The sequence below is a fragment of the Mchenga conophoros genome, linkage group LG13, assembly GCF_057382185.1.
Source record: "Mchenga conophoros isolate Kocher_MC1m ecotype Shallow Benthic linkage group LG13, M_conophoros_male_GT1.1, whole genome shotgun sequence".
Classification (NCBI taxonomy): Eukaryota; Metazoa; Chordata; class Actinopteri; order Cichliformes; family Cichlidae; genus Mchenga; species Mchenga conophoros.
Window position 1 is genome coordinate 10,627,001 of NC_140538.1, and position 15,425 is coordinate 10,642,425.

A 15,425-nucleotide genomic window follows, 5' to 3' on the forward strand; every position below is an offset into this window, starting at 1 on the left:
GACAACCAGTACTGATAAAACACTACACCAAGCAAAAGCCTCTTTTTTTCCCTTTTTCTTCCCTCACTGCTCCCTTTAGAGCTTCTTGCTCTCTGACAGGTCTCTTACTGACCCCCACTGTTTTTCTGCTTCAGAGGAGACCTGGAGAAAGCATCAGGAAGGGAAGACATGTCACCTGTGAGGTAAAGAGAGGTGACTTCTGACATGACACTTGACATTTATACCATGTGAACACACACATGCACCCTTAAAGGCCACCTCTATAGAGGTTTCCAGTCAACATCCACACTCTCCTCTTTCTTGCTCGATAGATACAATGACTGACAAAGTGCAGTGACACCAAATGGTTTTCACCTTACACAACGTATGCTACTCAACCCTATTCACACTAGAAAAAAAACACTATACATTTGAAGATACATACGATTGGATGAGCTGTTGTTTGAAACGGGGAGAGCTTATACCCCCATGGCTCTATGCAGTATGTAGTAATTTAATGTATTCATCTGCAGGTTCTCCTCAAAAAGTAATCATCACAGTTCGAAACTAGAACAACAGTACCTTAAGTGCTATACAATTGAGGGTTACTAATAAAAAGGTATCAGCTTCTAACCTGGAATAAAATGTCAGTAATTTTCATCCACAATTCTTGTGACATCTTTAGCTAAAATCACTGCCTGTAGTCAGTGTTCTGATGGTCAAGCCAGGAAGGTCATCCTGTTTCTTTGTGAACTTTGGTTTGTTGGGATTCAGGGATTGTGGCACCACAATCACCGGTCATTAATTATGTTGTCGTCTTGATTTAGCTGGACTCATACATCTGCAAGGGATTAAGATAGATATTTCACTGATAATTGCTTATCTAGTCCCAATTTGTATGTACTTTTTTAAATTAATTTTTGGTATTAATGAGGAACCTTGTCCAGTACTTTACATATTAATGTTGCCATACACATTAAACATGTTCTCAAATCAGATTTCAAGTGTAATGCCCCCCACTCCAGCCACTTCTGATATTTTGAAGAATTTGGACTAAAACTTCTCTAGGCTCCAGCTCAGTTTCAAGGCAAAACCAGTAGATGATGCCATTGGTTGATAGTGACAGATATTAACGTATATCTGTGTGTTTATGGCACTGATAGATTTTAATAATAATAATAATCTATATAGCGCTTTTCGGGGCCCTCAAAGCGCTTTACAATTCCACTATTCATTCACTCTCACATTCACACACTGGTGGAGGCGAGCTACAGTTGTAGCCACAGCTGCCCTGGGGCAGACTGACAGAAGCGAGGCTGCCATATCGCGCCATCGGCCCCTCTGACCACCACCAGTAGGCAACGGGTGAAGTGTCTTGCCCAAGGACACAACGACCGAGACTGTCCAAGCCGGGGCTCAAACCGGCAACCTTCCGGTTACAAGACGAACTGCCAACTCTTGAGCCACGATTGCCCTAACATAAATATCACATTTTTCATGTTTTAATAGAGTAAAATTCTTGCTGTTTATGCAGGTTGAGGGTTCTGTGGTCTCTGGTTTGCCAGGTTTCCAGCCTCAGTCATCAGGCTGTGGTATCTGACTCTGCATTTCAATAATTACTTTCTCAATTACTGGCCACTGCTATGAGCCTAACTGCATTGATGTTTAAGTTTTTGTTGTCGGTTACCAGAGTTAGATATGCCATTTCTTTCATGCTCCAGTTTGCCTTTGAGATTGTATAAAGACTGTGCTGATACCGTGTACCGTTAGAGGAGCTCCGTTTTTCTCTCCATCTCTTCTTCCACACCATTTTCCCTTCCTCTTATTCACACTGTCAGGCAGATTGGGGGATTATTAATTAGGCATTATTAACACTCAGTAAACAAAACATTAGGCCCCGCTAGAAACACAATCTCGAATCACAGCAGGCGGTCCCAACACACGCGCACACATATGCGTGGATGTGCGCACACCATCACACGACATGCCCCTCCCCATCCATCCCCTTGTACAATCGCATCGTGCCCTTCGCCCTCTCTTGCAGCGCAGAGATGACAGCAGGCATAATCTGAAAAGAAAACAATCAAAGTAATGTAGCCTAATTATACGTTTACTTTTTCACTCCATCTTCCACTCATGTAAATATGCGCAGAAACGCGAGACAGCGAAAGAGAGAGAAGAGGTAGGGGACCAAAATCGTCAGTCAATGGAAAAAAAGCCTTTTAAGGCAGGGACAACAATTAACTACGTTTTAGCCCGTCCTTGCATATGAGGTGTGAGTCTGTGTGTGTGTGCGCGCGTGTGCAATGGAAAGTTATCTCATTGGTTTCCGGATGAGAAACCCCTATCAAAGAGGGTCTTTTTCTTTGATGATCCCACAAGCGTGTGCATATACATATTTTGCACTTAAAGAACGGGTATTACAGTATGTAACTAACCATTTCATATAAACATTTTTTAAGTGGCATATTTATTGAAGATAAAATTCTGAGATTCACACAATAAAATGGCATTAAAGTGCCAAGGCAAGTAAAAAAATGGTCTTACCTGGAAGATACATATGTTGAGCCAAACTTTCCAGCTTGCCTGTTTTTCTCAACCAGCCCTCGAACATCTGGCGTGCCACAGTCAAGGATTGATGAAGCATACAAGATTCAATCTCTGGACATACAATTCAATAAAAAAACTAAAATAAATAAAAGAAAGATGCTAAGAGTAGATCAGAGAGAAAGGAAAAAGTCAAAGGGTGTGTGCTAAATCACTGCAATTAGGACATAAATACATATTGAAACATGAGCAGAACTGAAATATTTGTATCCATGAAATTAATTGTTCAAGATAGTGTACAGTGCAGTTTTTCGATAGAAATTTCTGGTGTAAAAACTTCTGTTGGATTTTATTTAATACTTTTATCAGAATATATTTTTTTAGAAATAGAAGTTTCAAGTCAGACTTCAATTCTATGTATTTTGCTTCCAAGGAGCCAAACCTTCTTGTAGTTTTGTGGTGGTCTTGAGTAGTAGTTCTCCAGGCTTTCTGAAGGTCCTTTATTTGTGTGTGTGACTTTGATTGTTAAGCTATGTTACGTTTCGGTGTGTCAGTGTTTTGTTTTTGCGTGACTGTTATGTATTTCCTGCTTTACTTTGAAAGTCTGTGTTATTTTAGTGTGTTCAGTTTACGTTTTCCCTGTCTCGTCAGTTCTAATTTGCCCCAGCTGTGTTTCCCTCCTGTGGTCCATTCCCTGATTGCTCCTTCTATGTATTTAAGCCTTGTGTTTCAGTACGTCATGGTCGCGATCTCCCCCGTGTTGTAAATAGTTTGGTGTGTTTGTTGTAAATAAATAGTCTGTTGTAAATAGTTGTGAATGGGTTTGTTAATATTTTCGTTTGAGACACCTTCGTTTTGGGATTTTGGTGGAGCCCGTATTAGTTTTTTTCTCGTGTGTTTTTGCTTTATTTTTATTTTCCTGCGTTGCACCCCGGTTGCCTAGGCCGGGGTGTAACATATGGGGGCTCGTCCAATCGCTGGGGGGTCCGAGGGAGGGACTGCTTCGGCCGTCTGTCTTCGCTGGAGGGTCCGAGGGCCGCTTCGGCCGTCCGCCGTTGCTGGAGGGTCCGAGGGAGGTCCACTCCAGCCTTCGTCGTCTGCTGGAGGGTCAGGGGGACCGCTCCAGCCTCCCTCGGTTTCATCTGCCTCCGCTGGAGGGTCCGTGGGACCGCTTCAGTCTTCGTTTGCCTTCGCTGGGGGGTCCGAGGGACCGCCCCAGCCTTCGTCGTCTGCTGGAGGGTCCGTGGGACCGCTCCAGCCTTCATCAGCCTTCGTCCGTCTTCGCTGGAGGGTCCGCTGGAGGGACCGCTTCAGCCTTCGTCTGCCTTTGCTGGAGGGTCCGAGGCACCGCTTCAGTCTTCGTTTGTCTTCGCTGGAGGGTCCGAGGCACCGCTCCAGCCTTCGTCGTCTGCTGGAGGGTCAGTGGGACCGCTCCAGCCTTCATCAGCCTTCGTCCGTCTTCGCTGGAGGGTCCGAGGCACCGCTCCGGCCTTCGTCCGCCTTCGCTGGAGGGTCCGAGGCACCGCTCCGGCCTTCGTCCGCCTTCGCTGGAGGGTCCGAGGCACCGCTCCGGCCTTCGTCCGCCTTCGCTGGAGGGTCCGAGGCACCGCTCCGGCCTTCGTCTGCCTTTGCTGGAGGGTCCGTGGGACCGCTCCAGCCTCCACCAGCCTTCATCCGGTTTTGATCAAACATTTCACTTGGGGTTACATGTTTGATTTTTGGGTAGGGGGAAATGTTACGTTTCGGTGTGTCAGTGTTTTGTTTTTGCGTGACTGTTATGTATTTCCTGCTTTACTTTGAAAGTCTGTGTTATTTTAGTGTGTTCAGTTTACGTTTTCCCTGTCTCGTCAGTTCTAATTTGCCCCAGCTGTGTTTCCCTCCTGTGGTCCATTCCCTGATTGCTCCTTCTATGTATTTAAGCCTTGTGTTTCAGTATGTCATGGTCGCGATCTCCCCCGTGTTGTAAATAGTTTGGTGTGTTTGTTGTAAATAAATAGTTTGTTGTAAATAGTTGTGAATGGGTTTGTTAATATTTTCGTTTGAGACACCTTCGTTTTGGGATTTTGGTGGAGAGCTTTAGTTTTTTTTCTCGTGTGTTTTGCCTTATTTTTATTTTCCTGCGTTGCACCCCGGTTGCCTAGGCCGGGGTGTAACAGCTATTTTAACACTGACCTATGAATCATTCAAGCAAAAAAGGCACCTAACTCAAAGCATAAACCCATGTTGTGCCTACACATAATAGATAACTTAGCATAGAACCAACTTTAAGTTCTATCTTTAGGCTTGTCATTGGCTGGACAGAGTGGAAAAAATGCAGCAAACATACAAAGAAGAGCTTTGAATGTCCTACAAGAGACCTGGAGAACTTTTCCTAAAGACCAAAGAAATTAGAAAAGAGATTTTCTAAGAAAGTTGGAGGTGTGTTGAAGAATAAAAGTTGTCATACCAAATACTGACTTTTAAGTTCATTAGAACTTTATAAACTCTTTTTTTAAATGCAAACGTGGGAAGTCTGTTAAAAATGCAAAATTCAAAGATTTAAACTACTGGTGACGATCCACTTAAAGATATTAAGGTTTTTGGAAATGTACAAAGCCAAAAGCCAAAGAGGTGCATCAGGAATGATAAACTCTAAGACCCTTTTTAGGTAAAACCACATATGGTAGGCATCTACATGGAGAAAGCTTCAGTGAGCAGAGATCATCTCCAGGGAAAGAGAGCCAGTCTACGGAAGCAGATCACAGCAGCCTCTAGCTAGATCAATGGGAAGGCTTTTAACCACAGATACAAAACTCACACTGTCCTTCTCATATGCATGCACACACACACGCACCAAGACACACAAAGGCTGGGTGATTGATGTCAAGTTGTCTATTAATACACTGGCTTGTGGAGTTGCAAAGCAATTCAATTAGGATTTCCTTGTCTTTAAAGCCTGCAAAGACTTGAGACAAATCCAATCGACAAAGACAGAGAGCACCGAGCGAGGAAGAGAGAGAAAGACAGAGAGAGAGCAGGGATGGATGAGAAGCTGATGCACGGATTGATAGCTGGAGAGTCAATTCAAAATCAAAGACCTCTCCTGGACACGGATTCACAATAATATGTAGGTTAGCATGAACACAAAACACACATACTGGACACCTGTGCATGAGTGTGCTATGCATAGGGATGAAAGGGCAAAGAGCAGAGCAGCTTACTGTAATCTCATCACCAGCACACCACAAGAGGAGAGGTCAGCACACACACACACACCAGTTGAAAGCACACGCACGCACGCACGCACACACATAAAAAGGAAAAAGTTGAAGAGCGAGATTTGAGTATTATTGAACATTAAAGTGGAAGAATATTTGCTCCCATCACTAGAAGCAGACAAGCAGCAGCCAATGACATGCATCAATCATTCTTAATGGAACATTTCCATTGATTTTCAGCATGAGTATTCAAGGTCAGAGCAACAGAGGCTCTCCACTCTATAGTCGGTGTGTATTTGTGTATCTTTCTGCACTATAAATGAGGTCAACAACTTCTAAGAAAAAACGGAAAATCTATTCTCAAGATATATCTAAATGTCATCAGTTCACATTTCGTTCTTGCATATCTTCTCATCTATTTCACTGCATAAAACTGAACCCTATCACAATTCCTTATCGTTTTCTATTCTAACACTAGCGGCACAATAATGCCATGTGAGATAAACAGTAGCCATTAGCACAAGGCTAAGACCAACAGCTTCCTTTACAAGAGGAAATACCACACAGTGCCTGCGGTATGTGAATGGGCCAATTTGGCTGAGCCCAGAACAAATTATGTATTTTTCTCAACCCCCCTTTCTCTTTCAGTGTATGTTCGATCCATTCTCGGTATGATTTCACTTACAATTCCCTCTATGTGTTTGTTCTGTGAAACAAAGCTGCCGGTCAATGGTGCATTGTTTGTGTGCCCAAGTGTGTGTATGTGTGTGTGTGCGTGTGCTTTACAGGCTCCAAAATGTTATTGTTTGGTCTTATTGTGATCACTAACGGAGCATTGTAGCTGGCTGGGACAGAGATATTGTAAGCAGAGCTAAATATGGCCATATCGGTCAATGGGGAAGAAATGTGTATTTATATTTCCTGCTTTTGTGAAACAACTGCAGCGAGTCAGAGCTTCTTTTTGTCTGTGTAGTTGCTCGGCGAATAAAGCAAGATCTGAGAGGATGGGAGAAAAATGACAGGAATGATGAAAGGAGATGGAAGAAAAGAGGCAAAACAAGGGGCTACAAAGGAGATTAGACAGGGAGAAGTGTAAATATAGAGTAGAAAAGAAGAGCAAGACGGTTTGCAAACTGACAGAGTTGATCAATAACCCATTCAGTGAACAAATGTTGCCAAAAAACTCACCTAAAGATTTGTCCTAAAAACTTAATTATAGGCCTAAATCTGAAACCAAACACACACACGCACACAAAAAAAACATTTTTAACAAACCTTGATTGTTCTTGCTTCTAAAATGCTCATCAAGCCCTAACCCTAGCCTTAGCATTAGATGAAGTCTTAAACAAATTCTGACAGGATGGCAATTACTGTGCTCTTAACTTGGTATTGTAGGCAGTTAGGATTGGTAGATGCCATTTTGAGCAGTAGTGCTGGGTATTTGTCACTGTGGGTGCCCCATCTGCTGCGTTTGCCTAAAGATAAAAGAGGTAGATGGCTATTCTTCCACACTACAATCCAATCTTTGATTTCAAGGCTGGAACATGAAGGATATGACACGCTCGCTCGAAAAAGTCACTTCGTAGCTATAGCAGTGCCAGTGAAAAAGTCTTGATCACACAGCATGGAAGAAAATAAAATACTAGAATATTTCATTAGCATTAATGACAGCTTAGATTGCAGCATGCTAATTAGAATGTTTTCAGCTTTTAATTGTCAGTAACAACTGGTGCAGTGGTTTAAGCAGAAACTTTGTGATTAGGATATCTGTATTTAATTGACTACAGTTATGTAATTGGCGTATATACACACGTAGCTGCTAGTTTAGTAGGTGCACCAATCATTGTGGAAGCTGTTTTAGAATTGTTGACTATACTGCCTTAAATACAGAAGCATTTCTGTTTTGCTTACAGAATTTTTCAATCTGTGGATTTGTTTTTTTAATTACACAATTGTCAAATTGTCCGAGAATTGATGTTTTAAATATATGAAAGTCTCCCATATCATGTAATCTACAGCATATCATGTAGATTTATCACATTACATCAATAAATGGGAATGGGAAGGGAAACTGTGTACTTAAAACCCATCAGGAAAATAAAAAAAGAATTCACAGAAGTATGATTGCAGATAAATAAATATGAGGTAGAGGAACGAGGCCGAGATGAAGAGATAGACGTTAAGAGAAGGCGAGGGGAGGACGATGTAAGGATACTCTGAATGGACTTCTCATTCCCATCTGATAGCAGGACTTCCGTCACGTCAGCACAAATGGCAACCTGAGAAACAGAGAGATAGGGAAGAGACAGAGAAATGAAACAACATGGAACAAAAGAACAAAACCAAAAGCACTCTTAGATGTCGCAAACATCTGAACACACAGACACACAATAATGACATAACCATATCTACAAAGCTTCACTCTTGCAGCCCAGCCCTCCCCGCCCTTTCTCTCCATTGCTCCCTCTCCTCGCTGCCATTTCACTCTCTATCTTCACCCCATTTTTATGTCTGCATTATTTTAATCATTCAATCAAATCAGTCAATACTTTTATCATTGTGGCTAGCGGTGGGGGCTGCTATCTTGCTATCACTCTGTTCAGTAATTGCATTGTGACAGGGGATGATGGCAAGCGCAGAGCCTTTTCATTTGACGCTGGGTGTTTATCAGGCCGAGCCATCACTCCGTTTGCCGCTGTCACTCTGCACTCGGCTCGCCAGGCCTGCCTGATGCCCTTCATATAACTTTGCAGTGTAGACTGCGAGAGGCGAAGAGAAAAGAGATGGAGGGAGACGAGAGAATGAAAAGAAAGCTTTTGCGCTGCGCTGCGTCGCGTCGCGTGTCTCTGCGTGAGGGAGATATAGATAGTGAGGTGTGTGCTTTACTATAACCTCATCTTTCACATTCTCTTTTCATTGCAAATGCTTTTATTATATCGGTGGGTGTGTGTCAGGCTGTCTATTTCTGTTAAGGAGTGTGTATGTGCATATACACACAGGTGAGTGTAACTGCAAGTAGTTATTGTGGTGGTATGCATATAAATCCTAAGATTGAAATGGCAAAAAGAAGCTGTATGATGTAGTAGACCAAAGATTTTCTGAAACAGAACACACGACACATGTTGACCCTGAAGGTTGTGTGAGAGGGTCACAGCGTGCTGTGTGTCCCACCATCTGCTCAGACAGAGGATGGCACCTCAGGCTCAACTAGTGCATTGAACTGAAAGACGGAACCCAACCTGACAGTTCATGAGCAGCATCCTACCACCCGCTGTCACCACCGTACCACACATGAACGGTATGTACTGCTTTTGGAGGAATATATTCTGCCATCCAGTGTGCTGAACATGTGAAGTGAAGGTATCCTGTAGCATAATAACAAGGATCTTCATCTAAACAAAGGCTGTTACCCACCAATTAACCTGACATCCAGTCAAAAATCTTGCACATTTTAACAGTAAAAAAAAAAGAGTTTACTTTGTTTTATGTACTAAATGAAGTGCATCTAATTAGTAAAATACAATATTCATACGTTTTTCTCATAAACCAAATATGTAAACCTGTCCAATGAAAGCGCAACCTAATGCAGAGTCTAGGATTATAAGATGTACGTTTCTCCTGTTGTATATGTAAACATATTGTTGCTTTTGGCATTTTTGGCATTTTAATCTAGAGCAAAATAATTATAAAGAAAGTAAACTGAAAACAAAGGAGGGGGAAAAAAATCAGTGCTCACATGGACAACATGTGGTGAATGTGGTGTCAGTGACGGATGAAAGAGGGACGAGGAGAAGGAGAGGTGTGAAGGAAGGATTCCATCTCAAGCCACCAATGTCAAAACATGGTGTATTGACTGGCAAGAGATAAAACCCAGCTTTCAAACACACACACACACGCACACATAGAATGGCACCTAACAGATCGATGGGACGCTGACGCCTGCTATGTGGAGAAGCCCTTAAGGCCCTTGCTAATAAACCCTATGGCTGACAGACTGCAGCACACCTGCAGTGTGTGTGTGTGTGTGTGTGCGTGTGTGTGCGTGTGTGTGTGTGTGTGTGTGAGTGAGTGTTTGTAAATACCTGAGTTGCAGTTGGAATGAATATTTTTGCTGACATGCAAAATGAAATTGTATATATCATGCTGAAATTATCCAGTTATCATAATGTTTTCACAACATTCACATCGTCTTTGTCAAATTCATAAACTTCACAATTCTCCATGTAACATAAACTATGTTAGTTGAGCTACATAAATGCATTTTCAGTTGCAGTGGGTTTATTTTTTTTAAATAAATATGTAAGATTTGGAATTTCTTTTTTTAGGGTGCTGGGCAAACTGCATCAGTCTAGCATGTTTTCGACTGTGGGAGAAACCCTGAACGAGCACAGGAAGGACATGCAAACTTCACATGAAATGCAAAATACCTCTATAGTCTGGTACTGAATAACATTTTGAATGAAATTTATAAATTTTTCTAACTGCTGAGTCCTCCTAAATGACAGTGTGGACATACTGTGGAGATGTTCAGGCAGTTGGGCGCTAAACATAAGCAGAAGCTGTTTTATTAACTCTGAACAGTAGTGCTTAACTTAATTAACATCATCTAAGTAGAGAGTTTGTATGCATATACCTGTAAAGGTACACACAGATATACAAACACAGACAGATGCCCACAAGCAGTAAATGATAGTGTCTGAATAGGTATGGATACTCCGTGCACATGCTGTGTGTGTATTGATCGGTGAGGGTTGGTTTCATTAGGCAAGCCAAGCTATTTCTCTCACAGAAATATCTGTGTGTATCTCACTTACCATGAGCCCACCAAGGCAAGTCATACCTCCTCCTAACTCACACACTGCACCCCTGAGAGACAGATGAAAAAAGAGAGAGACGAGTTGGAGTGAGATTCACTTTGCTGAGCCAAACCAGCAGTTTAGTACTAAAACACACACTTGAGTTCATACTGTACAGTAGATGCACACAGATGTAGATACACACTCGCGCACACACGCATACTATCATACAAACACTAGAACACACACACACGGGAAACACAGCAGGGTAAGAAATATCAATTCAACCATCAACCTGAAAGCTGAATATTGAACACTGAGAAGCACAAGCTCAATCAGCGGGAAATCTGAGGAATACACACACACACATCCACACCAGACACCCAGAGTCCTGTAGCTCGGATGCTCACTCAACCCCTCTTTCCATCCTCTTCCTCCTTTCATCTCCCTTCCCCTCCATCTCAACCACTGTCCTCTTTCATCCCTCCCTGCCTCGCTTGCTGACCTTCACTTCGCTGCTCTGATCAATACCCCTCTCTTCCTTGCCTCCCGCCTCTTGAATGTTAAAACAGGAAATCAAAGGGTGACGTTCCACCTTGAGTGGAAATCAAAAGTGCCTGGGTGCTTTTCAGCCCTGTGCCACAGGGCAGGCCGATGCTCAGCAGACAAGAGCAGGGGAAAGAGCAGCACAGAACAACAGATTTGCACAGAAAGGTCCAAACATTTACTGCAGGTGTAAGTCTGATTTACATTTGAGTGACTTTCAGAAAGCCCGTGTTTCAGACTGATTTTCTGCCAATTAAATTTATGAACTTGTAAAACTCTGCACTGTTAAAAGGTCAATTAAAATATTACTTAAATCTCAAAGTAGAACAACAGAAATATTCTGGTGTATTAAATGTGTTACCCTTCCCACTTCTACTTTACTTTCCTCCACCTTCCTGGAAGTGATTTGTAATTTCAATTTTCTCCTTAATTTTACTGAAGAGTAGACACATTTTAAAGTCAGATTTCTATTATTTCTCTATTGTAGCTTAACAATCTGTCAGTGCAAAAAAGAAAGTATTGCTTTCCAAAATGTTTCAGAGAAAGAATGATGGTGCTCTTTTTGTTTCATTATCATAAAACAGCTTCCTGTCATAAGTGGGGTATTCATGTAGAAAAATATGGTTGAAAGTAGGGAGTTATATATGCTGCAGAAGATCTTTCTGAATACCTCACTTCTTTACAATAAAATAAAAATGAACGTTTAAGTTGTAAATATTTTACTGATGTCATACTACAGAACTTATAACTGCTGTTAGCTTTTGTGCATTTGGGGAAACAGGTGAGTTGTTTGTCGATGAAGTGAGTAGATCTAAAGAGAGGAAAAACTCACTTGAACATGTGACGTTTCTGCAGACAGTAATGCGCCATCACCTCTTCAGATGGCCACACACCTATATCAGAGAGAGACCAAGACAGAGCATGTTACTTACAACGCCTGACTGGTGTTACATGTTACAAACGTCTATCTTGCATATCTACAGTGATAAAACGCTTTGATATCTTTACCAAAACATTAAAAGAAATGAATATTGATATATAAAACCCAAAAAAAACAATGAGTGTTCAGTGAAACATAATTGGATGCATTGTTTTTTTTCTCCAGTCTCTGTTCATTTGCTTCTCTTGTGCTTTCCACCTTGCCTGTGATCCAAGGCTTCTCTGTCTGTTTGTCTGTCTCCACGTCTGTCCTATCCTAAATCCTTGCCACACACTCTCTCTCATTGGGCACTGTGTATGCAAGTGTGTGTGCCTGAATGTGCGCGTATGTGTATGTGACAGGGGGTCCAGTGGGTGATAATCACAGCGTGCAGGCCTGTCTGGCTTATCACCTACTGTCAGCCCTTCTTCTTCTGCCGTGCATGTAACGCACACTAAAACGTGCACACTTGCATCCTCTGTACCGTTCCCCCTCTCTCTCAGCATACACATATATACTCGGTGACAAATACACACATCTTGGCAGTAGAAGAAGTAAACATTCATTTGAATAAAACTTCAGCTTTTTGCTTCTGGCTTTGAACAAGAAGGTTCGCCTTGGTGCTGTCTGTGTGTATTTGTGGGCACATGTGAATTTGTGTGTTTGAGCGTGTGCTTGTGTGTTTGCGTGCGCAGATTTGTATGAGGGAGTTGTTTAAAATAGAGAATGAGGGGATATAGAATGAGTTTCAGAAAGCAAGCAAGCGAGGGATACAGAGATAGAAAATGAGCGAGGTAACGAGAGAAAACTGGGGAGGGGAGGAACGGAGGAGGAGGAGAGAGAAAAGGTGGTAGTCGATATAATAAGCGGCTTACAGGCGGTCTCTGTTCACCTCATGGGGTAGACATCACTGCTCTCTCGCTCTCCCTCTCTATGGCTACCTCTCTCACCCGCTCTCGCTCTAACTCTCTCTCTTTCCTCTCGCTCCGGTCTGCCAAGATTAGCTCAAGCAAGCAGGATTTAATAATGCCTATTGATAAAATGTCCAAATATTCCTTTCCCCCATTAAAAAAAAGGGGAAAAAACACGCTTTCTACATCTCACACACACACACACACACACACACACACACACACACACACACATAAAAATACAATGACAGCCAGAGTAGCTACACTTCTAGAAAGTGTCAAGACATTCAAGGCTGAAATACGGTGACATTTTAAATTTCATCTGTTACTCCCCTTTACTCAGGAGCTGGCCACACAGTATGGAAAACTTTATGCTGTCAGGCAACACGCTGGTCAGTGGCACAAAGGTAGAGCAATGCTGGAGCTCGTCATGCAAGTAACTGTTATGTGACATTTTCTCATTATTAATCTAGTTTTACTCTTAAAAGTTAAAATTGTGTTAGCCATCATTAATTTAGATAACAAATAATTTACTCAAGAAGCTGAGTAGGTTTACTCAAACAGCAGTGGAAGAAAAATGTATGATAAAATTTTCAGTTCAGTTCAATTCTATTTTACTTATATAGCATCAAATCACAACAACAGTCACCTCAAGGGTCTATATAGGATTTGCAACAATCAGACAACCCCTTGTGAGCGAGAACGTGGTGACAGTGGGAAGAAAAAACTCCCTTTTAACAGGAAGAAACCTCCAGAATAACCAGGATCAAGAAGGGGCAATCATCTGTTGTGACCGGTGGGAGGAAGACAGGGCAAAAGACACACTGTGGAAGAGAGTCAGAGATTTATAATAACTAATGCAGAGTGGTGTTGATAAAAGGTGCGTGAAGAGTGCTTTATGGGAAGACCCCAGCAGCCTGGGCCTATTGCAGCATAACTAAGGAAGGATTCAGAGTCAGCTGATCCAGCCCCAATTATTTGCTTTATCAAAAAGCAGTTTTAAGCCTAATCTTAAAAGCAGAGAGATTGTCTATCTCCTGAATCCAAACTGGGAGCCAGTTCCACAGCTCACAGTTTTTCATACGATAAACAATTTTGTACCATATTGTGAGTGTTTTCAGCATGAGGACATTGTATGTGACATAAACTGCAGCTCCAGGCTGTGCCAATAAAGAAAAGGGTCAGCTAGAGCAACGATGAAGCTCATTGTGGGTTTATCTTTGCAAGGAATTTGGTTAAAATAACACACTGTAAAATATATATACACATTATACTGGATATTGTCTGTCTTCAGAAGCATCGCAGTTCTCCCTTCAACTTTGATCCTTTTCTTTCTGATTGTATGCTCACATTATATTTTATAGCATGAGAACCCAGACCTTAGCCCCGTCAAATAACAGTTTAGCCCCTTCCCTCTATGTCAACAGATGACACTTGACATAAAGGGTCAACCAGAACATCTTGAGCAGATGAACAGTAGAGGGTGGTAATGTAACATTAAAGTGGGTATGTGCTACTAAAAGCAGAAGTAAAAATTAGGCTCTTCACACTTTCATCAGCTGCTGGCTTCTGATCATGTACACAAATCATGACAAATCTTTCCACCGTAAAAGACTATGTGTCACTTTTCTATATAGAAAATAACACCAGTAAAAAGAGTATCTAAGAGTTCAGTTCAATCACAATAATGTAAAATCCCCACTTTCATCACTTTTATTGAGCCAGTCCTGTAACTGTTGCCCACACTCCCTCACACAACAAAGTCTATTCATACAAGGTTATGTGCATATGTACTGCAAAAGTGCGCACACATGTTTGTGAGAGTAAGACACCACTGGGTAATACAGCTTTGTAAAGCAATATGTGACTCTGATGGTTAATCCCCAACTCCAATAACATTAATAGCCCAAGGTGATAAGAACTATGTGTGCTTGCATGTGTGATAAGTATGTGGCATCTGTTTTTGTGTGTGTGCCTCCTAGGTCGAGGTGCACTGTAGGAAATGAAGGGATCAAGAGCAGAGAACAGATTACTCTTCCTACTCAGGATAATGAAATTATTTCCCACCTTCAATTACTAGATGAAGTAAGAAAGCAGTCCAGGTGTGTGTGTGTGTGTGTGTGTGTGTGTGTGTGTGTGTGTGTGTGTGTGTGTGTGTGTGTGTGTCACTACTATTATCCTGAAAACCATATGTGTGGCTACGGGACTGTGTGTTTGGCACGATCACTCTGTAAGATGTCATGTGGTCACTCAGGTTAATATAAAGCATTTTTCTCATCTAAAAACTCTGTGCATATATGAAATTTGCAGAGGGGAATTTCCAATTTTACTTCTATATATCATTGAAGTGTTCCTGCTGAGTTTCTTTTATTTTTCTTGTTGTTCTCCATACAGTTGCTCGTTTTTGTTTGTTAAGCTACTTAACACTGACCTATCAATCGTTCAAGCATAATAAAGACACATAACTCATTGGATGACCCAACACTGTGTCTATACATAACAGACAAAGACAATTCTTAATTCAGTTGGA

The 15,425-nt window shown here is 41.8% G+C and overlaps 1 protein-coding gene across 2 annotated transcripts in view; it reads right to left on the reverse strand.

Moving 5' to 3' along the window:
- Window positions 1-15,425, reverse strand: part of camkmt (calmodulin-lysine N-methyltransferase) — a 122,925-nt gene that overhangs the window by 24,932 nt on the left and 82,568 nt on the right. For both annotated transcript variants that reach the window (XM_085296399.1, XM_085296400.1), the window contains 4 exons: window positions 11,898-11,958; window positions 10,538-10,589; window positions 7,939-8,002; window positions 2,527-2,593 (listed from right to left, as the gene is read on the reverse strand). In XM_085296399.1, coding sequence (XP_085152525.1) covers window positions 2,527-2,593; window positions 7,939-8,002; window positions 10,538-10,589; window positions 11,898-11,958 — 244 coding nt within the window. The remainder of the gene's footprint in view (window positions 1-2,526; window positions 2,594-7,938; window positions 8,003-10,537; window positions 10,590-11,897; window positions 11,959-15,425) is intronic.